This window comes from Lepidothrix coronata, unplaced genomic scaffold, assembly GCF_001604755.1.
Source record: "Lepidothrix coronata isolate B3197 unplaced genomic scaffold, Lepidothrix_coronata-1.0 Scaffold19, whole genome shotgun sequence".
In the NCBI taxonomy this organism is placed as follows: Eukaryota; Metazoa; Chordata; class Aves; order Passeriformes; family Pipridae; genus Lepidothrix; species Lepidothrix coronata.
In genome coordinates, this window is record NW_016690199.1 from 1,259,531 (window position 1) to 1,283,677 (window position 24,147).

General features: G+C 41.6%; 1 protein-coding gene across 1 annotated transcript in view; it reads right to left on the reverse strand.

Annotated features, from left to right (window-relative positions):
• Positions 1 to 24,147, reverse strand: part of KCNH5 (potassium voltage-gated channel subfamily H member 5) — a 166,214-nt gene that overhangs the window by 132,823 nt on the left and 9,244 nt on the right. Inside the window, exons 2-4 of the mRNA XM_017807645.1 lie at positions 20,163 to 20,286; positions 13,390 to 13,496; positions 8,949 to 9,077 (exon numbers count right to left, since the gene is read on the reverse strand). Coding sequence (XP_017663134.1) covers positions 8,949 to 9,077; positions 13,390 to 13,496; positions 20,163 to 20,286 — 360 coding nt within the window. The remainder of the gene's footprint in view (positions 1 to 8,948; positions 9,078 to 13,389; positions 13,497 to 20,162; positions 20,287 to 24,147) is intronic.

Sequence of the window (24,147 nt, forward strand, 5' to 3'; positions counted from 1 at the left end):
AGTTGTTCTCCTCTCCCTGTGAAGCATAAAACATGCAGAATGCCTATATAATATATAATTTATGACATATCCACACTGCTCAGAGTTAGGTAGTAGGGAATTCAATTGGTGACATGGATCATCCTTTGGCATAAATAGTTAGCATGTATAAATCCCAAGTATTTGTAGACGTTCAGACAGCAAAATCATTACAATGGCTGGCTGTTTGCTCTTTACTGCAGGTAAAGTATGGCTGAAAGAGTTCATTGTCTCTTTGTAAAACTTAATCATCCTGGTTTTGGTTTGTCAGAGAGAGAGAGGGATAAATGGGACTCCTGAATATGTAGCATAATAGTCAAACAAAGCTCAGTCACTCCCATGATGCAGTAAAAGTATTTCTGGACTGAGATTCTATTCAAATGTAATTCAAAATATTGGGATAAATTTTCTGGATTGAAATTCTGTGCATTCCACTGTCCAGTAATGTACTGCACTCTTGGGAAAATTTTTACATCCAACCCCCTTTATTGCTGAATGTTGTCTTCCCAGTTACCATCCACCCACTGGAACTGCTGGGGAGCTCAACGTGGATGAAGAACTAATGGATAATCTTGGGCATATCACTTTACCTCCCTGAGCTTCAGTTTTCTCTTCCTTAAAGTGAAGATAATGCTAATGACCTACTTTGCAAGGCATTGCGAGACCTACTGATAAGAAGTGCTAACATTTATATGCCTCTAGACTACATTTGGTATACAACGTATTTTTAAATTTAATTCTAACATAGCCACAAATTTATGGTGCCCAACTTCTTAGATTTCACTTTTCTGCAATTAAAGCTAAGCTTTATACACATGGGGCCACTAAGGACTTATTTCCTGTAAGTTTATAAAAACAAGTGCAAATTTAGGGAAGAAGGGGGGAAAAAAGAAAAAGAAAATACTGACTACTGTAAATTTCAGTCAACTGGCTTTTAGGAGTTGGTCAGATAGCAAAATGGTGCCATTCAATGGTTAAAAAAAAAGGAATACAAAGGCTAGGGATCAAAAGAAAGGCAGCTGTCTAGAAATTAAAAAGCAGCGTACAATGAAGCACACAGGGATGGAAAAAAGAGGGGAAAAAGTAAGTAGGTGAATCAGAAATTATGGTTTATGAGCATGGACATGGAAAAGCTAAAGAAATATGGGAAAAAAATCTTCTTCAGCTAGATTTATTACAGCAACAACGAAGTTTTTAAAGAACTTACAGAGTACAACCAAAAAGCTTCTGCACCCATATGCAGAAAGCGTAAACAGGATAACCCAAGCAACTACAGGTGACCCAGCTTGATCTCAGTGCCAGGCAAAATGACAGAAAAACCAATCTGAGTTTCAATACGTTTAATAAAACAGAAAAGGAAAGGAACGCAATGAATAGCTGTCAGCACGGAAAGATGTAAAATGCCCCACCAATGCTAATTTCATTATTTTATAAGAGTATGAATTTGGCTCAGGAAGACAGCCAAACACCTTGACAGAACAAGCTGCAAGCCAAATGCAGATGATGTGCACTGGAGAGGAAGGAGCCTGGGCAGCTCCCTGCACCAGTGCTGCCTTGCTGGGGTTGGGCTGGGCAGCAACATGGACCATTGACCTGATGACAATCTCAGTGGCTGCCCTTGGTTTGCTCCCACCTGCAGCCAAGGACCCACCAGCTCCCAAGTCAGCACAGCCACGGTGCTCATCCCATCACATCACCTCGTCCTGGTGCTGCATTTGAATCACCCGAGAGACAGACTGGCCAAAACCTCTTGCAGGGTAATCTGCTCTGAACTGACACTGTGTGACACTCTCAACAAGACACTGAGACTACACCGTTCAGTAAATTACAGGTTAAATGGACGAAGAACTCGCTACTTGGCAAGTACCAAACAAGGAGCAGTGGAAAATAGTAAAAAAATTATTACTGAGAGCCTTCTGGACCCCAGTGGCCAAGTATCCTTCTATTCAGTGCTTTTCTCTATGATCTGAAAGTCCTTATAAAATGACTGATAAAATGCCAGAGGACGGGAAGATCAGAGGAATGCTAAACAGCAGTGAGGGCAGTCACACAGGATGATGCGCTTGATAACCGGGCACGTCCCACTAAAATATGTTTTAAATGGAAAACAGACACTGAGGCAAAAGCAAGGCAAATTGTATCTCCAGCACGGGGGCTGGGTGGGGGGAACGTCCCTAGCAAAGAACAGTTCTGAAAAGGATCCAAAGATCTTGGTAGATGAGCAATTCAGCACGTGCTTTGCTTTGGCAAAAGGTTACCTGTTCCTTGTATACATAACAGTAAGAACCAGGCTTGGTGAAGCTGAGCAATGGGCAGTACTGAGGAATTAGCTGGGAGCCCACCCAGCCACAGTACTGGCTGCAGAAAGTGACTGGGGACCTGGGAGACTGAAATCCAGGCCACCACAGCTTCAACCCCACTGCTGCTCATGAGCTGGATTAAAGGGCAGCAAAAATATCCATGTATCTGCCATCACCAGACCTCCAAATTCAGGCTAGACAGAGGTTTAAGGAGCTGAACTCATTTACTTTATCAAAAGAAGGCGGAGTGATGACTTGATTATACATGTAAATGCCTTAATGGGACTTTCTTAATGCAGTGGAAAAAAATGCGTAAGAAGACGCCACTGCAAGAAGCTAAATTCAGGTTAATTTAAATATGGTGCTTCTTTAAAGCCTAAAGTGTAATGGAAAAGCAAGAAAAATATTAAGTAATGTCATGGATCTTCAGCCTCTTTAAAATTCTAAATCAATACTGGATGCTTGTCTGGAGGGGATGGTTTAGTTACACACAAGTTTATGGGTTCAGCAGAAGAGCAACTTAGTGAAGTGTAATGCCCTGTGATATACAGATTAGACTTTTAAACTCTAACTCTACTGCATTTTTACTCATTATTTTACATATGACTGAGGAGTATTCAGTTTTCTACATAGAAAGTGTATCCCTCTACAAACAGCTACTGCTTTAAAGATCAGCTTCCAGTTTAATTCAATCTCTCACAGGGTTAGGTTTTATTTCAATGGGATTTCTTTTTCATTGCACATTAAACTTACAGAAATGTTCAGACAGTTAATGTGCATTTTAGATTACTGATGGAGCACACAAAGGGCTCCAAAGGCAATATCAGATTCAGAGAAGTATTCGATTTCTGTGGAGGAAACTAAACAGCCCTGGATATAGAAACTCCCTCTTCTTCATCACAGCGGGTCTCCAACAGCAGAAAAGCAAGAAAGGATGGGGGGCAGGGGGGAGAAAATATGCTTTGGAGCATCACTCCTAAGAGTCAGGAAACAACTATCTCTTCATGACTATTCAGTTTGTGCACTGTCTGCAGAAAGTGCCACCAGCATGTCACTGAAGACAATAACAGGGATGCTTGTCCTGCAGAAATAGGAAGAAAGCAACCTTGGAAGGTCTTCCTGTGCCTATCCGAAATTAATGGTTTCAAACACCAAGACAGTATATCTCAGCATCATTCCTCTGAGTTGTCTGTCCTTGACACTGAAAACCCACCTGGGAAATGACCACTTCTCTTGTCACCCCCTCGAAATTCTTTCTCATAGCCCAAGTGTCCCTGGATGCTAATCAAAACCCAGGGGAGAATGGAGAGATGCAGGTGATCTCCCAGAAGGCACTGGGGAGTGAAACTGGTGATCAGAGCAAAGGAAACAGCATGAGAACAAGTGGGTCTCTATAGTACTGAGAGCCTTAGCATTATAGCCATGGAGAAGTGCAATAAAAACATATTAAGGATATCAAAATTGTGACCTACTAAATTACTGTGATGGATTACTGTCAAGGTGATGTATTCAACAGGGTACACTGTGCTTTAGCTAAAGGTAGAAACTTAATTTTCATGCTCTAATCCCTCCACCTACTTCTCCTATTATCACCAGGATTGATACCCCCTCAAGGAAAAAAGTTCCCATGTGCAACTAGTTATATATGCTTCATAATTTGCCCTTATTAAAGATAAAAAAGGATCAGAATTATAGGCTTAGCAAGGATTAGCAAGCATAAGTCTGTATTTCTGCAACTACTACACTTTTTATAGCCCTGTCACACTCCGAGATAGAGTTGTATCATTATATAGAGTTATATAACCATAAAGAGTTATATCACTGGAAGCATTACAGCATTGTCCCAGACAGTCTTGATTATCAAAGTCTGGCTCTACCAAGTGAAAAAGAAAAAAAAAAAGAAAAAGAAAAGGCAACTTCAGGGTCCTGCTGTGCCATCTCCTGATCCCATCTGTTAATGGCACACGGTCCTGAGTTGTAGGGGCCTCATGGAGGCAACTTCGCATCCTAATTCAACATCCCATCAATATTCACCAGAACCTCCCAGTCACTCCAGAGGTGACAAGCCTGATATTTCACTCAAAAGAGACTTACAATAATCAGTGAGAATCCTAGACAAAAAAAAAAAAATAAAATCCAACTTTACCTAGAGGCCATATTTTTTCTTTACTGACAATAACAAAGGGAATAAAAACACTGCACAACTAGGTGAAACTCCACTAATAGCCAAAAAAATGCTGGGGTTTTTTTCTATCCTTAAACTTTCTTTTCAATATAATCTACAGCACTCCTGGCTTCAAATGGTGTTAACATTTTAAGTGGCCCCATCCACCCTTCTAATAGTTAGAGCCCAGAAAAATGGCTTCATTTTTTTCTGACAAATAAACACAAGACTATTACCACTGTGTGTCTTTGCAAGAATTGAAAGTCTTCAGATGTTTTTAAAAGGCCATTGGGTAAAGACAGAATAAAAGCTCAGCAAGCTGATAAAAGCATCCAACTGTGACCTGACAACGGTACAAACATTAATAAAAAAGAATTCTTTGGGTTTTATTCTCTTGAAGAAAATACATAATACAATCTTTCATATGCTTGTAATGGTCTGCCACCTCTTCTGTGTAACACACTGAGCCAGGACTCCTGGGGATCTGGCCCTCTGCCTCCACAGGTAGGACCTCCTGCTTAGTATTGAATCCAGATCAGACAAATATTCATAGTACCAAAGAGGAGTAGGAGAAGGAAAGAAAGAGATACCAGGAAAACAGAGCACAGCTCCTTCACCAGGAAATAAGCCACTGTCCCAGTGACCACTGAGTGTCATCATCTGCCCCATCACTAATTCTTATACCTCTTTTCCACCCTGGCACCATCCACAGCTCATCCATCCACTGACTCAGCAGCTGGGGCATTATAAACCATAAACCATAAACCAAGTCAATGGAGGGAGTTCTCTCTACCCTCCAGACCTGCACAGCTGCCGGTGGCACCTTCACCCAGGAGTGAACACATCAGCCAGGCAGCTGATCTGTCCCTCCTTTATCATCTTTGCTGCTTCTTCCTGTGTTGCTGGGGGCTTTTGACAATTTTGACTGGCTAGACACTTTTTAAAGTAATTTTCCATTCACAAGGATACAACAGTACTTTTTGGTCGCTGCTGCATTGCCATACATCACAGGTCTCCCACACATCGCCCAGCAATAATAGACAGGAGCATGAGTAACAAGAAAACAAGCCAGTCCAATCTTCAGTGTCAGCTGCCTGTACCCTCTCAGAAAACAAGGGGTTTGATCTCTGTCATTGTGTTTTATGAGAGGAAGGTAGCTTTTAAATATCCCTTTTCTCCAGCCTTGCTTACAGTCCACTAAGTTTCAACAGCTTTCTGGTCTGCAGCAAATTCACAGTCTCCTGGGTGACCTGGGAAAATTTTTCATTACTTTTACTCCCTCCGGCAAGCAAAGCCCCATCCTCCTCCTCCTCCTCCTGCTTTCAGCATTAACACAGCAAATGGTGAGCACACAGGTAAGCAGAGACGCACACCATCTGTCTCAGTGCCCCAGACCTCTCTAACTCCCTTTGCTCGCACGGGGCTTGTCCCCGTGATGGCAACTGCGTTTTTTTTGTAGATCCTTGAAACAAACATGTTTCTAAGCCCATATCACCAAAAAAAAAAAAAAATCCCACTTCACCCTTGCAATTTGCTTTGTAGTAAGACAACTATTTCATTTGTCTGTCCTGTTTTCACAAATCTGACAAGCTCCTCAACACTTCTGAGAGATCTGCATCCTCAGCATCAATCCCTGTCCCCCGAAACTGCTGTTCCCTTGCAAGGTCTGCATGAGATGCCAACCACACTGCAGCCCCTGCAAGCAGATTTGGCAGAGCCAACCATATATTTCCAGGAGTCAGGACACACTCTGCAGTGTAGATACACCCATTGGTATGATTTAAATACCTCATAGGAGTATGATATACTGAAACTTCACAACAAAGCAACACACCTTTGAACAGTGCAGAATGTATTGGTACAGAGAGATTATTGCATAATGGCATCAATATTTTATTTCTGTTGAATTTTTTATCTCAAATTTACTGCTCCCATAAGTAATACACAATAACTCATCTGCACCATAGTTACTTATGTATTATGTATTGCATGGTCCTGGAAGAATTTCTGAAGAAATATCCTTCTTTTAAAAAGGAAAAAAAAAATATAGCCCTTTCAATGACAAATCCCAGCACTCAGCATCAGTATTTTACTGAAATGCTTTTTTTACAAAACTTCAGAAATTCTCCACTAAATTGTAACGTATATGTTTACCAATCTCATAATTCAAAAAGAAAGTGGCCTGGCAGCTTCTAAGCACACTGTAATGTTATCTGCAGGGACAGTGAATTATGTATCTCTCATAGCACCATGTCTGACACAAAAACACTGTGATTCCAGTGCCGTGGGATCCCGCAGATCCACACAGTTGAGACACAAAGGGTAACTCAATAGTGCTGTTTTCCCACCCTTGTAGTAAAATGGTGCAAATATTTGAATATGATTTTCTTATACCAAGAAAAGACAAGCTTTAATTTATGCAAAAGTAGAAGAAGAATCGGGTCGGTGGTTTGTAATTATGAGGTTTGTTGGAAGTACTGATCAATGCTAATCAATGCTAATCAATGCACCCTGAGCAGATTCTTAAGGGTCCAACCATATGCCTTGAAGGCACTTGGGGGATGTGGCTGTACTGCCTCAGGGATGTTCTGTTTGGCTTTTTGGTTTTTTTTAGACTATGACTTCAACAAAAGTAAGGGCTCTTTAAACATCCAGCCAAACTGCTCTGGCTGCCTGACAACAATATTTTGTGATGTTCATCATTAATACCTGGCATTTTACCTAATGGTGCCCTTCACTGCAGAACAGCAGTACACAAGTTATGCATTTCACTGCTTTTGCCCTTTCCCACAGGAACATACATAGTTCCTACACTGGATGCCATGGGGATTCTGCTCTTCCTCAGCCACAGGATGGGGAGGAGGAGAGCTCAGCCCCCAGAGCACATCCCTGCCTCCCCAGGGAAGGCAGCAGAGTATGAATCTCCCAGGGCTGAGAATCCAAAGGAGGCAACATTCATCATTTCTGCATTTGAGAGCCACCTTCAATGTGTTTTCTCTGTCCTGCTGTAGTCAAACACTCCTCACTGCAACTACGTACTGGGGGAAGTGGGGCAGAGCCAGGGAATGCAGGGGTTTGAGGAATGGTTCCATGTGAGAAACACATTGGTTTCCCCAGAAAGCATCAAATAGGAAAGTCTACAAGAGGATTGTTGTAAAGACAAGCTTTTTCCTTGATGAGCTCACACTGTGTATTATATACACTGCAGCAAGGAGCCAGTCCCATGCCTTCAGACCTCTACTATTAAAGTCCTTTCAATTAACTGGCATTTATCTTAAAAAATTCAAACTATTTCCAGGCAGAAAAATTCCATATTATGGAGCTGAAAGTAAAATAAAGAACATTTGCAGGTCGCTAACTAAATTGTAGGGGCAATAAAGCTTACAATAGTTGAGAATGTATTCCTACATCAGGATCTTACAATTTAATGAATAATACTCTCTCTAGACAAAAAAAAAAAAGTCATATTTAGTGTTAGCTCAAAGAGGGGCCTTTCGTTTTATGTCTGCCTTTATAAATTGACTTTTCAGTTATCCAAACACATATAATAAGTGCTATCTAGATAATAATAAATTAGTATAAATGCTGTTTGCATTCAAATGACACCAACTTTATTCTAAAGAAGACATCTTAGAGCACACACAGCTCAGAGTGAGATATCAAGCCTTCTTCAAGCGTGCAGAGAAAAACACAGTCAGGAATTAATCATCAGGAGGCAACTTCCAAGAGAAGATAGGATGTGGATAATGTCCTTCTTTATGCAGGCGTGCATTATTTTACCCAAAGCAATACACATGTAAACCTGACACAGGACAAGCGTCCTGTAACGAAAGCAGAGGATGCTGCCAGATCCTCCACACCTTTCCCACCAGTTCCCTCCTTTTGTGAGGCTGCAGGTCTGGCCATGGGCTGTTGGGTGACGAGAGCATTTCAACAAACATCATCCCCAGCAGCTGATAAGTAACAAGCACAAATGCCCACTGCCATGCAGCTGTCATTCCTGAACAGTAATAGAGGACTCAAACAGGCTGTTTCCTTTGCATTTCACCTCCAAGAGCGAGAAAGGGAGGAAAACTCTCATCACGAGGAGCTGAAATTATTTTTTTCCTGAAAAGAAGATATCAGTCCTGTAACAGAAAGGTCTCCCAAAACAACACAGCATTCAAATGACTCAAAACCATGCAATTTTTAGCAAGTGACAGCTGCAGTGATGAAATAATGAAATTACAAAGAGAAAAGGAGGTTTGTGAGTCTGGAAAAACGTTGGCAGGGAATTTCCACTTATGGTGATTTATCTTTTTTATTTTAAACAATAATTTAGGAGAGTGACATTGAAACTCTGACAGGTCACAAAATATTTCCTCAATTCAAGACACAGATCACAGACATGGCATGTCCCTGTGACAGGTCCAAGCTCAAGCATGCACTTTTATAATTTAAAAAATAATAATGTATTTCATATTTACCTTTTGTTGAATCATCTTCAATTGGTTGTTTGAATAAAGTGATATCCTTAAAAGTACACAAGAACAAAACCACTTTTTCATGCTCATTTCTTATAGGTGCAATCTGCATGTAGAACCAAACTGGGGTTCCTGAAGCAAAGAAAAGAGTGACATTGGAATGTGGTGTAGCACAAACTTTCCCCAGCCCATACACAGAATACTTCATCATTTACATGCTATTGTAATACACATGTAGTTAAGGACCATATGTCAATATTTCTGCATCTTCCAGAGCTTTCAGTTTTACTTCCTCAAAGGAAAACAACATATTCCCATTTTCACAGTTGCATTAATCTAACCAGAAGATAAGCAGAGATAACAGGGCTTATAAATCTCCATTCTAAAATAAAATATATTATTCCTCCCCTCTTGCTCTTGCTTTTTCCCAGCATGTCTCACCAGCTTAGTAAAAAGGTAAAAAGGCAAGAAAAAACAGGTGAATGGTATCTTTGATTCCTTCTTCATATATTATGGAGCTATCAAATCCAAAACTGATGGACTATACTGTGAAATGCTCCAAATTTTATGTTACTACAATATTTAAGAGGAGCTGATTTGAACTCTAAATGTCACATCAAGACAAATCAGAAGACTTGATTTCTTTCTTGCATTTCAGGTCATACCTCCACCTCCTCATTGCCCTGCCCAGTGCAGCACTCTTCCAACACAGTTACCTCTACTCAGTTTTTTAAATAAAACCAAGTATTTTTCAAATCCTACCACTCATCAAATAAAGAGCCAAAAAAAATCCCTCGGAGTTGGAGTGGTTAGCATGGCTTTTGGTAAATCCTCGCTGTCTGTACAAGGCTCCTGCAGGTGCTCAGGAGCTGAAACTGGTGTTCCAGGTTGAAACACACATGGCAGCCCCCTGTGTACATGCAAGTCTGCTCCATAAGGGGTAAAATCCTAGAACACTTTAAGCAATTTTCTCAGAAACACCTTGTTCACCTGCAGGGATGTAAATGTCAGATGCTCTCCATCCAGCAGAGCTCTGTGTCCCCTCCCTCCCAAACGCACACCTACACACGCTGCACTGTAAATGCCTTCACAGCCAGCTAATTACCTTTGGGATTTGATGTGCTTTCAGCCAGTTGACAGAATGGCTTTTCTCCTGAGCTGCCTAAGTGCTGACACATTGAGACAAGCTGCTTGCCCACTGTTATCCCACATGGGCACCACTGGCCCCCCCAAATCCCCTCTAATGCACCATGTCCGGGAGCTGTGCCAGGAACTGCAGGATAGATCCCAGAGGGCAATGAAAACCATTTGGGCTAGGACTACTGTGGGGAAGGTTAAAATCCACAAGGGTTCATTGAAATTCAACTGGGATTAAACCAGTAACTTACTACCAGTAAACTGGATGATGGAGAGGTGTGGGACTGCTTTTTGTTATAATTCCAAAGCCATTATGCTGATTACTTGATTACCTTAATTCCCAGTTGCTAACCTGAGATAAAAGACTTTTTATAACTACTAAAACAGAGTGCTGCAGCTCTCTGGAGAAATACTTTACTTGCAGTCATACCTGGGAACCCCTAGTCATCTTTTGAAAAGCTCTGAAAGCAAGGAGGCAAAATACCCTGTCACCAGTGCTGACAAAAATCAAAGACAGAGGCAAGGCAGCTACTGCTGCAGAAGCAGCAAAATGAGAAAAAGCAGGCAAAGAGTTTTCCTGAGTATTACCACATAGATACATACACATTAGAGAGAGAGCATATATATATGTGTGTGCTTAACATGGTTGCTGAATAGTTGTGTGGGTAGAGGTATATAGGGTACATTCCCTATATATGAGGGAATGCAGCAAAGCAGAAGAAAGTTGTAGCAAGCTTTCAGGTCTGAACCTGAAACCTGCAGGCTGGGTTAAAACGCCAAGGGAGCGTTTGAAGTCAGCAGTCGTACAGATGCTGCCAGAGAACATCAGCTCTTAAAGATAATCTCTGAGACAAAGGAGAGCAGGATGGGAAAGCAACCTGAAAACCTCAAAATCTCCCTCTGCCAAAAGCATAAATGAGTGGGTAAGGAAAAAAAGGTTGTGCCACATTATCAAAAGTACGCAGCACCGCTGGACCTACGGTTTCAAAGTGTGGATGGGAGGGTGCTCTGCAAGCTCCATGCAGGTGATAAACACAAGCCCTTACACAGAGCACCTGTCTACACTGTGCAGAAGTACATTCATACCAACGGATAACTATTTTTTATTTTGTTATCTGCTCCAATATTCATTCTGGAGGATAAGCAGGCGGTTTCTTGAAGGACCTTCTTCCGCCAGGCTCCGATTATGATAAATGGATGCAAACCCCGAGCACACTAGCTGCTGAACCAGAGCCAAAAGGTGAGTCTATTAGCATTAGTGAGAGGTTGAAGTTCTGGGCTTCGGGTGATGGAGAAGAAAGCTGACACCAGATGTTATGGATGGGAACTGACTCAAGCCTGAAAAGCAATATTGAGTACTTTTCCACAAAGTCCTTCTGTAATCCTGCATAACTTATGGAAAGTGTAGGCTTGGAGATCTGGGCAAAGGTGAAGATTTTATTATGGCAACTGCAGGTCAATAAATCTCTGAAGCATCATCGAGCTCCAGCAGACAATTCACAAGCCAAAGCAAAAACCATCTGGCTTGTTACAGGACAGTAACCAAGAGAAGGCTTTTCTCGTTTCATACTTAGATAAAATAGAAAGGAATTTACTTTAGGAATGGCCTGTTCTAGAGCAGGACCCTCTTTAATAAGAGGAGCCAGGGTTGGGGAGAGCACAGGATCTCTGAGATTCCCTTTGGAAATCACACAAACACAAGACATGGCAGTTCTGGGCAGCACCACGAGCAAAGATACCCAACAGGAGTCTTTCCCAGGAAATTCCCCTGTTGTGAGGGGGCATCCAGGTGAGCTGCACAGGAAACAGGCAGAGAAGCAAGAAATCTGTAGAACAGACACATCCATATGCTTAGGAAACAAAAAGAGGTCATTTGGAGGGCTCTCCCGGACACCTGCAGGAACAGCTGGACTTCAGAGCTGCTCTTGCTTCTCTTTTTAATTAAGGTGTTGGCTAAAATGCCTTGCAGCAGGCAGAATTGTAGAACTCTAATGACATTTCCTGCTGCTTAAGTACACATAGAGGAAGACTTAGTCTAAAAAGGGAAAACAGAGGTAAAGCATAAGAGGAGGTATCCAGGATGCTCTGTTCAATGTCATGAAAGGTTTATGTGAGTTTGCAGTGAAATGGGGCAGTCAGGCACAGTTAGCTCTTTCCTCAGGCACACCATTCCCTACCCTCAGACACAGCATGCAAGAAAAAGCTCCAAAATAAGCTTGTCAAGGTGCTCCCTGCCAGCACCAAGGCCCATCCAGGGGGAAGCACAGCCTCAGGTACTGGGCTCCAGGCAGGTGAACCGGGGAGGAAGCTCCCCAGCCCTACAGTAACTGCACCCTGTACAGGGCAATGAAAGCCAAACTGAAGAAAACATCTCCATCAGGACTGTTCTTGGCTTGTTCTTGACACAGCCACCAACCCAATCAACTAGTTTTTTTTCTGCTCAGGGTAGAGGAACCCGCTTTTCTGGAGTATGTTTCATCTGAGAGTTCTGGCTTTCTATCTTGGGAAGGTGGTCTGTGCTAGTGGAGGAGGCTGTTCATTTACACTGACAACAGCAGGAATCGCAACCATCAGCTCAGGAAAGATGTCCACACTGCACAAGTCCAGTGTGAGACCACACAACAGCGTGGGTTTTGCTCAGTATGTGCTATGAAGTTGATAAGCCAGAAGCAGTACAGCCCACACGTGTGGCAGGACAGAAAATGTGACTGGAGTGGCTCATGGATAAGACAAAATGAAGAAAGTCTTCTCTGGTTCTGGCAACTTCCTGCAAACCCAATGCCACCAAGAGGAAGGGAGCCAGCTCCTGCATCTAATTAAGTTACAAATTCCCTGGTTTTCTAACTAATCCCTGGGCTACGTGCCAAATTTAGTACTCTCACCAGAGCTCATATGTGTTGGTTTACACACCACAGAGGCATCCTGACACTGCTGGGAGCATCCACTCGCGGCAAACAGGGTCTGGGTTCTCACTTGTGGAGACATGGGGGAGTCTTCTAAGGGATGTGGGGGATTTCTTTTCGCTCAACCCAGTCGGTTTCCCTTCAGGGAAACAATCTTCAAAACTAAATATATTTCGGAAAGGAGTCAGACTTGAGATAGCACGGAACAACTACTATTCCTGGCAATCTGAATGCTTGTCCTGAAAAGAGAGCTCTCTTCTTGAGCTGTGGCAACCAAAATACCTGTTTCTTCTCTAAATCTTGCCCCAACTTGCCCATATGTCAATATGAAAATTTATTTTAGTCTATTATATACTTTAAATATGCATTGTCACTCCCAGCACCATACACAAATATATACATACTGTTTTTCTTGTAGAGGAGAATTTCGAAGCAGTTTGACTCATAGTTGTCGAAACTCTGTCTGACTTTTTCAATGGTCTTCTTGTCTGTCAGTTCACCATACATAAAACTGAAAAAGAAATAAGGTTTCTCTTTTTTTCTAGACAAACAACTTTGTTACAGTCACCTTAAACAGCCTAGGCATTCGAGACGCTGTGAACTGTCATTTACCAAGGTTTAATTATGATTTACACTTCATTTAAATATTTAGAGTGTCACAAGGACACCTACAATAGTGAGTAACCATGACCACCTTCTTACTGTAAATGACTACAAATAAATCCACTGTAATGCTTCATTAAGTGCTTTTTCTGAGTATATCTTTAAGGATATATGGTTATATATTCTTATAGAAAAATAGCTGACAGCTTATGAAACCATTATCTCCACAGCTGCAGGCCACGGCAGGATTGCTGTCAAAACAGAGAAAATGGAACAAAACCTCTAAAACCTCCCAAATTTTGTTCAATCCTCTTGAAAAACCTTCTGGAGGAGGAATGCAAGCTATTACAGGTAAAGGCTGTTGGCTGAACTGATGGCAACAAATGTAATCTTCTCAAGATGCATTTGGGATAATAAGATAATCAGAATTCTTTTACTAAATACCAATTACAAATAGAGGTAGGATTTAAACAGTGAAGAACAATGACTGTAATGTTCTGAAAATTCAGTACGGGTAGCAAGCGTATGAGTTGTCTCATACAACTATATATGTGTAGCTGTGCCTGCACTACTACCAAACAACCAAATTTATCCTCATTTTCCTTACTGCATACTGCATTTCTTTAATAGTTTAGTGGAAAATATTAAAAAGCTTTCAGAGATGCATCCCTCTCCAGGCTGATAACATAAAAATGTAATTTTAACTCTGCTATTTCTTGACACTTGACCATCTCATCTTCGCATTCTTTTCCAGGTCAGACTTCCAGCTGGTGTAAGCAAACCCAACCCCCTGACCTAACTTTTGAAAGCCTTTGTAAGGAAACAGCCAGGCTTTTATTGTCATTCTTTCCTGGATTAAAAATAAGCGAAGGCGGCTCTGTGCAAATGCCCAATTACAGAACTGAAGTAAAATGGAACATGGGATAAAAGCTTTCAGGCACTTGGATGAATATACTTTTAATTGATCAGACTTTTATTTTCCCATTCTCTTTGTTCACAAATAGTTTGGGCTTCAGCTGAAACCTACAACAGACAACCCTGAGAATATGAAAGAGAAAAGCTATCAGTGCCTCTGTGGTTTCAATGCAGCTTCTCCTATTGATCAACAGACCTCCAAAGGTTCAATAAACATTTATTTTATGTCCACTGCTCTGAAAGAAACAATAAAACAGCATAGTGCTTACTGGCTCAGCAAGCATTAAAGTACTCAATGAAGGCCAGACCATGAATCTTTTCTTTGCACAGCTAACCAAGGGAGGCAGTGAGGCTGCTCCCAGGACAAGGTGCTGCCTGACATGGGTGATGGAGGCAGGCACAGGGCATGGGAATGAATACAACATCTGGATATTACTACAGGTGCTTTTTCACTGGTAACACAGGGACTTCTATTGATTAGATTGGTTATTAGGAAAGATTTCCTCGCTGAAAGGGTGGTCAGGCATTGGAATAGGCTGCCCAGGGATGTGGCGGAATAAGCGCCCCTGGAAGTGTTCAAAAACATGAAGATATGGCACTTGGGAGCATGGTTTAGTGGTGAAGATGATAGTATTGGTCTAACAGTTGAGTCAATGATCTTAGAGGTCTTTTCCAACCTAAATGTCTCTGTGATTCCATGAATGGTGTGGCATAACTGTTACCTTTGGGACAGCACAGCAGTGGAGATGCCACTACAATGCCTGACATCAGGAAATGGTTTTCCCCAGTCACAAGACTTCATTAATGTACTGATTATCATTAACATACACAGCTGTCTCAAGGAGATGCAAAACACAGCTTACTGCTCATTTTCAAATGACCTGCCTTTCTTTCCCAATTTCAGTTGGTAATCTTTTATACATCTATACATGAGATGACAACAAAAAGAGTTTGATATTTCTTTTTTAATCTGTCCCTTTTTTTAATGCACTGATGCATCTCTTTTTTGTGTTCTTGAGACTTAAAAACAATGTTTTGCATAGTCCTGGAGGAAAAAATAGCAAGAATTTGTTGCAGTGTTTGATTTTACATGACTTATAACACAGAAAGTCATCATTAATTAGTGTTAAAATGACAAATCCTACTTGACGTTGAGAGGTGGACGATACCAGTTACTGCTGCTGAACATGATCAATCAACTTTATGTTTTAAATTAAAGGCAGCTTATGGTTGCAGTAAACCTGTAATACCCAAATCATATATTATGCTCACATATAAAGAGACATTTTATAGGCTTGTGGAACAATAAAAACATTTTTCAGAAGGCAATTTTTAACAGCACCAAAGGAATCTCAGAGCCTTTCACTGTACGAGTTATATAAGATCTCTGCTTATCACAGGTTTAATTTAATTTAGTCTGTCCTATTTTGTACACATGGAGGGACTCCTACTTCTCCAGTCAATCACTCTGTCTTTTTCTGCCTCATGTTTTTTTCTGTTATTTAGTGCTTGTCGAGTGCCTTGAGTGCAAACTGTACAAGACATAAATATCAAACCCACTCTGCTACTGGGAATCTCACTACGTAGAAAACAGGCTTATCAAAGAGAAGCAAGACTTACTGAAATACTCAGAGAAAGACACAATCTTAGATATTTTTCCCATCTTTAAAACAGAACAGTTGTCATTTAAGATGCTTAGGCTCCCACCTCCCTCTGAAAGCATGCCTTGAACAGAAAAGCCTCATCCAAAGCTTCATTTAGTGCTCCTCTGTCCTTTGTCAGGATCCAGAGCACGGGCACCAGAGCAGGTCCAGGTTTGCAGCGTGTGCCAGGGCAGCAACAGCTGTTTGAGAGGAATTATCCAGGACAGGTGAAGCACAGAAGGCATCCAATCCTACCCGATTTACAGCATTCAAGGCATTCATTACAACAGACAAACATCTACCCAGGAGGAACAGCAGATGCACCTCAATAGCTTCAAAAGCCTGCAAGGTGAAGTGCACACATCGTTTCTGAGAAGAAACAGTGCAGCTCCCTGGGTCCCACTGGCACACTCAGCGGGGTTTCTTTGCAACAGCTTTGGCAGTAAGGAGGCCTTCTCACACACACAAAAATCAGGTCACAGTGGTGCCATCTCAGTATCAAATCTAGCTTTTTTCAAGTCCACCACACTGTACCCACCATGCAAAATCCCATTTATTTGAACATAGTGGGAATTTTGCCACTAGCTCCACTGGAGCCAGGATTTCCCTTACAGACTCTTTTTAATCCCACTTGTGACGGCAGTAAATCAAAACAAGGGAGAGCAGAGATGCTGACCAAGTGTTTCAGTGAAAACAGTGCCTATAAAAATCTTGGGTGCAAGGAAGGGTAAGCAAAGCAAAGTCTGGAGTGAATGCCAAGTGTAAAATGCCAGGGTAGGTCCACTAACCAGCCACTCAAAGGGTGCCTTCTCTTCCAAAGGCTGGATGAGAACACAGAGCTTAACTGATAAGCAATAATATTTAGAAAACACTGGTCATGAAACCAGTAGTTTTCCTGGATGCTGGCTGACTTCCTGATGCACATCCAGGCAAGTTTTTTTGGTTAAACAGAGGTTAAATGTCACAGATGCCCTGTTCCTCCCGGACTGTCAGCTCATTTTCATTTGGCACAGCAATGCTTCACAAGCACATGAGTTGTTCCACCTAAAAATTCTATTCATTTTAGCACTCATTCACACCAATTTTTCTACATATCAGCCCAAGCTACATATGCAATTTTGGGTGCCATGTGCACTCAGAAAGAACACATATCAGCTCCCATCACCCAATATTACGTAGTCTGACTTCTATGTACATTGTGCCTTAAAAGGTGTGTATGTGTATATATATATATATATATAGTGCCTGTGAAACTAGGGAGACTGGCACTTGTACTAAGTGATTTTCCTGCCAATGGGCCCATTGTTGCTGATTACAAAGATGAGAGAAGTGCAAAATCAAAGGGGTTACCAGCCTGTCACAGGACTAACTTATGGCTGAACTGGAACAAAAATCACTCACACCTCCAGGGACTTAAGTTTATCCTCCCCTCCCTGTGATTTGTAGTAGCCAAGACCACCTGAAGACTGAATACAATAATCACAGAATCACAAAACTATTTAGGTTGGGAAAGACCTTTAAGACCTCTAAGATCATCAAATCCAACTGTTAACCCAACGTTGCCAAGTCCACCACGAAACCATGTCCATAAATACCACATCTACATGATATATGAACAGTCCCAGTGTAGGGTATGGGGTAGGAAGAAGGATAAAGCAAATACATGCTGGAATACCAGGAGAAAAGCATGGTTGAAAGATGATTTGAAGGCACTTATAGTCAGGGGGAAACTTACCAAACATTGCAAAAACTATAAACTGTCCTTTATCCCACTTATGATCACTAATAACAGTAACTGGAATCAGGGGGTAGACATACATAATTTTTATCTGTGTTTTTAATTTAGTTGAATCTTTGACACTGAAAAGCTGTAAAAGCAGACCCTTCCAAAACCTGCAATAAAGGTAGGGCACAACAGCACTCTCATCCCAGATCACAGAGCAGTAAAGCAAATATTACACATAAAGCAATTTTTATGTAAAATGTATGATCTGGGCATAACATAGTAAAAATGGACTGTGAGGCTGACTCAGAAAATACTACAAATAATAGCCCCAGATATCAAAAACCCTCCAATGACATTCTACTGAGTAAGCCTAAGCAGGCACCACTGGGTTTCAAAACCATTTTCCTTTTGGTATCTCTCAACAGAGAGCAGCTCCAAAGACAGTGCTCTGGAAGTCTGCATGTTGCGTGTCAGATCACACTGAAAATCTGTCCAGCCCTCTGTTAATCTGAAAGTGGGATGTCTCCTAAGAAGCAGGAAAAATCTGCATATGTAACTTGTAGAATCACAGAATGATTTTGGTTGTAAGGGACCTTACAAATCATCCAGTTCCAATCCCCTGCCATGGGGTCTACACCTAGACCAGGTTGCTCCAAGCCCCATCCAACCTGTCCAAGAGACAGATACAACAGTATTGGTCATGCTTTGAAGTGTAGAGAGGGCTCCCCAAAATCCAGAGGTAGATGTACAGAATGAAAATTAAGGAAAAAAAATCTTTGCTACAAACCGATAATTCCCCCTTGATTTGCATCTGCACAATTCACCTGTATGACCTATTTCAATGTGGTCAAAATGGGATCCTTACAAATGGTAACAGGAGACTATCACATTCACAATAAGCACCCATGGGCACAAGGGAGTCATTATCAGAGAGCTACTGCTAAACCTTCACTTACTCGACACTTTCCTAAAATAACATTTTATATTTGTAATTATTTTAATGTGCACAGGCTACGAATGTGCTGGCTCACAGCAAATTTATTTCAACATACAGGATGGCAGAGAGCAAAGGGGAAAGCATGTATGAATATCCAGCAGCTGTGATAAGGCTATTCCTTCAGCCCCACTGAGTATATCGACTCTGTTGCTACTGTGTGAATGAATATTTCATTTCAGCAGCCCATGCCCATCTCCTGCCTATTTCCCATCAGAGGACACTTGGCTGCACAGAGCAATCCTAGATTCCCAAGGCTTTCTTCTCTTCCCTGCACATGAGAGCAGTGACTACACATCAGCACGTGTTGCTTTCTGGAGTAAGCAACGACTGCCATCCGGGGACAGGCTCACTGCCCACCCTGCTCCCAGCAGCATCAGTCAATCATCAGTGTATGGCAGCACTCATCTCCCAGAAATTATGACTGTAGATCATAGAATCACAGAACCACAGAATGGTTTGGGTTGGAGGGAACTTTAACAGATCACCTAGTTCCAACCCCCTGCCATGGGCAGGGACACCTTCCACTAGACCCGGTTGCTCAAAATCCCATCCAGCCTGGCCTTGAACACTTCCAGACATACAGTGCCCTCCTCTCAGTGCCTGGAGTTGGTCAGTCCCTGAAGGCAGAAAGGGAAAACCTACACAAACTTGTATCTCAGCTATTCCTTATTTGCCTTGCTCACACACACATGCACACGCACACGCATCAGGGATTCAGTCCTTCCCCAAAGCATCTCCTTTTAAAGGATGCAGCAGACAAGGCGCAGATGAATGTCTGACCACCAATCACAGCTGCTCGCTCCTGAAAGACCACCAACAAAAGGAAAAACCCATAAAGCTGCAATGCTTAGAGTAAATATATCGGCAGCTTAATCACCCTCTTGGGAGTAAAGATGCACTTTGTGCATTACTGTGCTCTGTGTGTGCTTAATAACAAGGGCCAACAAGGGCTACAGAACAGTCCACTGACTCCTGGCATGGCAAGAGCAGAATTCAGAACAACCTAGCAAGAAAAAGTCTTTGAAGTATATTAGTTAACTTAAAAACCCATTCTTTATTGCATCATTAGCTAGAGCATATTATTACCAATACTAGCCAGGATAAATTTCAAAGTGCTTTGCCGTGTTCTGGATAAGTTGCTGCTTTCATTTTTTAAAGCCTGTTCTAATACTTCAGTTCCTGCAGGACAATGCCTGTCTCAGATCAATCCTTTTTCCAAAACCTCCCTGTTCTTCCCAGCATATTATAAACTTACAAGTGCATCAGGTGTCAGCAGACAGACAGTGGTCATACCTGCAAGTGCTACTCTTCTGCATGACGTCAGCCCGATGGTATCCAGAGAGCTTACAAAAACCGTCATTACTATAAACTACGGGCCAGTCCACAATCTGGGCGTTTCCCAACAAAAAACTGGATTCTGAAAAGAGAAAAAGAGAGACAGGGCTGTTGTCAGTGGTAAAGTACAATTAAATCCTCCATGTGTTACACAGCAATCGCTCGTGGTGGTAACTTCTATCGTGACGTTTCAGAGGGAACTGAAATCAAAATGGGCATCAGAAAAGAAATCATGATGAAACAGAATAACTCCTAGTAATGTAAGCAGCTTCTTACACCCCAAAATACTGATGTAAGCACCAATGTTTTAACAATTTAGAAAGGATTCATTTATTCAAAACATCTGGTCAAGCTATCATGTTTGACTTTTATTTCATATGTATCTTGGAATCAACCCTAAATTAACTTGCAAACTGAGTGTTAAATGCTAAACTGTATGTGAGCCCAAAACTGATGACAACTCTCTCACTTGCGATAAGTAACTTTTTCCTCCTGACAGGTCCAAGCTGGTTTTGCAGAGCACAGGCAGCATTACTGGGATGAGGGACAGAGAGTGTCAGGAGCCGCCGGGGAAGATCAGGTTGCACCCGTCACATCTCATAGTACACCACGTGCCACATCACATCTGGGAGTGTGGATATTAACTGTGATATGGAAATTTAGCATGATGAGTGCCAAAGGGACTTACACATTCAAATAATACAAAACAGGTACCTAAAGGGCATAAAAGAGAGATGGAGAGGGAATTTGTATAAGGGTATGTAGCAACAGGACAAGGGGTAATGGGTTCAAAATTACAGAAGGGCAAGTTTAGATCAGATACTGGGAAGAAGCTTTTTACTGTGAGGGTGGTGAGGCACTGGCATAGGTTGCCCAGGGAAGCTGTGGAGGCCCCATCCCTGCAAGTGTTCAAAGCCAGGTTGGACAGGGCTTTGAGAAACCTGGTCTAGTGGAAGGTGTCCCTGTCCTTGGCAGGGGGGTTGGAACGAGACGGTCTTTAAGGTCCCTTCCAACCCAAACCGTTCTATAATTCTATGAACTTCAGTGGCAGTCTACTAAAAATGCAAATAGGTGGGTCTGGCACATCCTAGTAACATGCATCCATTGCTGCAAATACAAAATATGGGCAGGGAGTATTTCTGGGAGGCTGAACTCGGGTTTAAATATCGCTTCAGTCATCTGTTCTTTCAGTCAGTGCCTACAGTTTATATGCGTGGACTGGCACCAACACATTATGAGTTAGTCCTAAAATAGTTTTATTCTTCCATCCCTGCTTTTAGTAAGGCATTTCCAGAGAAGGAAATACCCATTTTACTTAAACACAATGTTGTGGGATTTTACGTTCATTGACACTGTAAACATTCCTAATTTTGTTTCAGAAATAATATTCTCCCTTCATAGAGGTCCTAAAATTGTGGTCTGTAGTAATCTTCAGTGTTTTCTTTGTTTTTACTGTTAGTTTCCAATTTCATTTTGACTGTAGCTGTGGAACTAACTGGTGCTAAAAAGCTAACTAACTAACAATGGTGCTAAAAAGCTGTTAAAATATAACTATTAACAATCATTGCGGCATAGAAATTATAGGAAATGTTCCTTTCAGCAGTTCTTGTGGGGAAAAAAAATTAAGGATATTTTTACAAATTTTCCTCATAATAGCCATGAATGGTTATGACAACTACAGACATAATACTAAGGTGCACACATTCATTTTCACATAAAATGATACGGGGTTTGCATGAGCTACACACTACTGGAATGTACATTATGCAAACATTATTCTATTGAATTAGGAACATGTACTAAAAAAATGGTATTTCTTTTTCCTTTATAAGCATGAATTTAGAAAAAATAATCTGGAGATTATTGGATTATGTATAGAAAAGCAGATTTAAAAATATTTAAAAGTCGACCAATGGGAGAAATAAAAGTTTAGATTTTGTAAAATCTAACACTTTTAAGCTCAAAGCATTTATTTGAATCCATCACAAATATTCTTAAGCCTAAATGTCAACTTTTAAAATTTGCTTTCCTACCCAAAGGGAGATGCCCTCGCTACAAGCAGCAGGAGACACAGAGAAAAGCCTGAGCATAACATAAAATCTCCCTGGCTTCCCACAGCCCTCTCTGCCTGGGGACTCAGCCCAGTTTTCCCCACCATGGCACAGACAGCAACACAGGGGACATTGTGGAACCCCTGGGAACCAAAGGGTTCACTGTAGCTCATCCCACTGTGTTATGTTTCCCCCAACACCCTGCCTCTTCTCCAATTTGGAAAAGTGGAGACACCACAAGCCCTCTAAACCTGCCAGGCTCTCCCCATGGTTGCCACCCTGCCACCACCACATCCCAGCAGCTGGAGAGGATGGGAACACAAGCAATTCTTAATTTCCCATCCCACTAGGAAACAACCAAGATTACAAGCCCTCTGGTTAAATTCAGAAAGACTGTCTTTATAGAATTGTCTTTCGCCGAAATTCTGCTCACATATCTCGACACAAAGGGCACAACCCGGTGAGGAGAGGCTGCAATACCAAATGCACTCACGGATGCTCTGCACATCTCTGAGCTCCCCAGAGGACCACAGTCCAAAAGCAGATAACCCTGCTCCAAAGCCTCCCCATCCACAGACATAAACTCAGTTGTGTATTCCCACCACGTCACTGTTTCAGGACACAAAGTACACAGCAGAAGACTCGTGTTGCAGCCAGCAGCTGATCAACAGCATTTAATGGTTGTCTTTTATGGACTTTATACTTCTTCACATCAGAGGGTCTCAAAATACTTGATAAGGCACTCAACAAACTGATAAGTCCACAAGAAATTTGGGAGGGAACAAAACATAAAGCCAAACCATTGATAGATGAGTGGTGTTTTTTTTTTTAAATCCCATAAAAATTAGAAGGAAAAAAAAGACACTAGAAGTATCTTGGTTGACACTAGTATTTGTAATATTAGATCAGATACATAGTATATGTACTATAAAACTGACCAGATATTAGAATATGTTTTCTTTTGTCCTCACGAATTTTCTTTTACTTAACTGACTTCTTTTTACCCTTGTTTCCTAAACAAGTAAGGCTTATTCATCCATGCTCCACATGTGACTATGAATCATGGAACAATTTAGGCTGGAAAAGACCTGTAAAATGACAGAGTCCAACTGCAAGCCCAGCACTTCCAGATCCACTATCAATATGTGTGTGTGTGTGTGTCCTATTCCAACGGAAGGAAAATCTTGAATCAATGTTTACCTCTTGTTAAAGACCAGTGAATTTAACTGTGGGCACAAAGCCACAGGAATCCACGTTCCATTAATGTTGCTGCTCACCGAGCAGCTTGATAAAATTCAAAGAAGAAGGGTCAGCATGCGGCCCTTGGGTTTTATTGTGTACCCAAGTCTCAGCATCCACAGGACTCCCTATATTTAACCTACCTCATATTTTATCAGGAGTCATGTTACTTTCTCCAACTAAGACACAATTAATTCTTTCCTATTTCCACAGATCAAAACTCCGGACAGACTTAACTCTACATTATCCAGCCCATACTCAGCTGCAAACATCCAAACCATGTACTGGATTACAAGACACTTCAAAAGACACTCTCTTTATTGGCCATAATTTCTTAAAATCACATCGCCACCACTAACCACTCATCGAAAGTCCACTTCTGCAGTTACCTCCCCTGAGATGGATCCACAGCCAGTCCTGGACTACTAAATCCACCTGCATGCCTGACTTTTGTTTCTCTATAGCTCAGATACATGGTTTCCTTGATAAGAAAGATCAATCACAGTTGTGTCTTTGGTTACAATTTCCATTAGTCTTTAGCAAATTCCACTCTGTTCCATTTCCAGCTGGCTGCTTGAACAAGGTGTAAGAGACTAGGGTAGGAAAAGCCTAATTTCCTCTCCATCTCCAGTTGCCACAAGGCAGCCAAAACC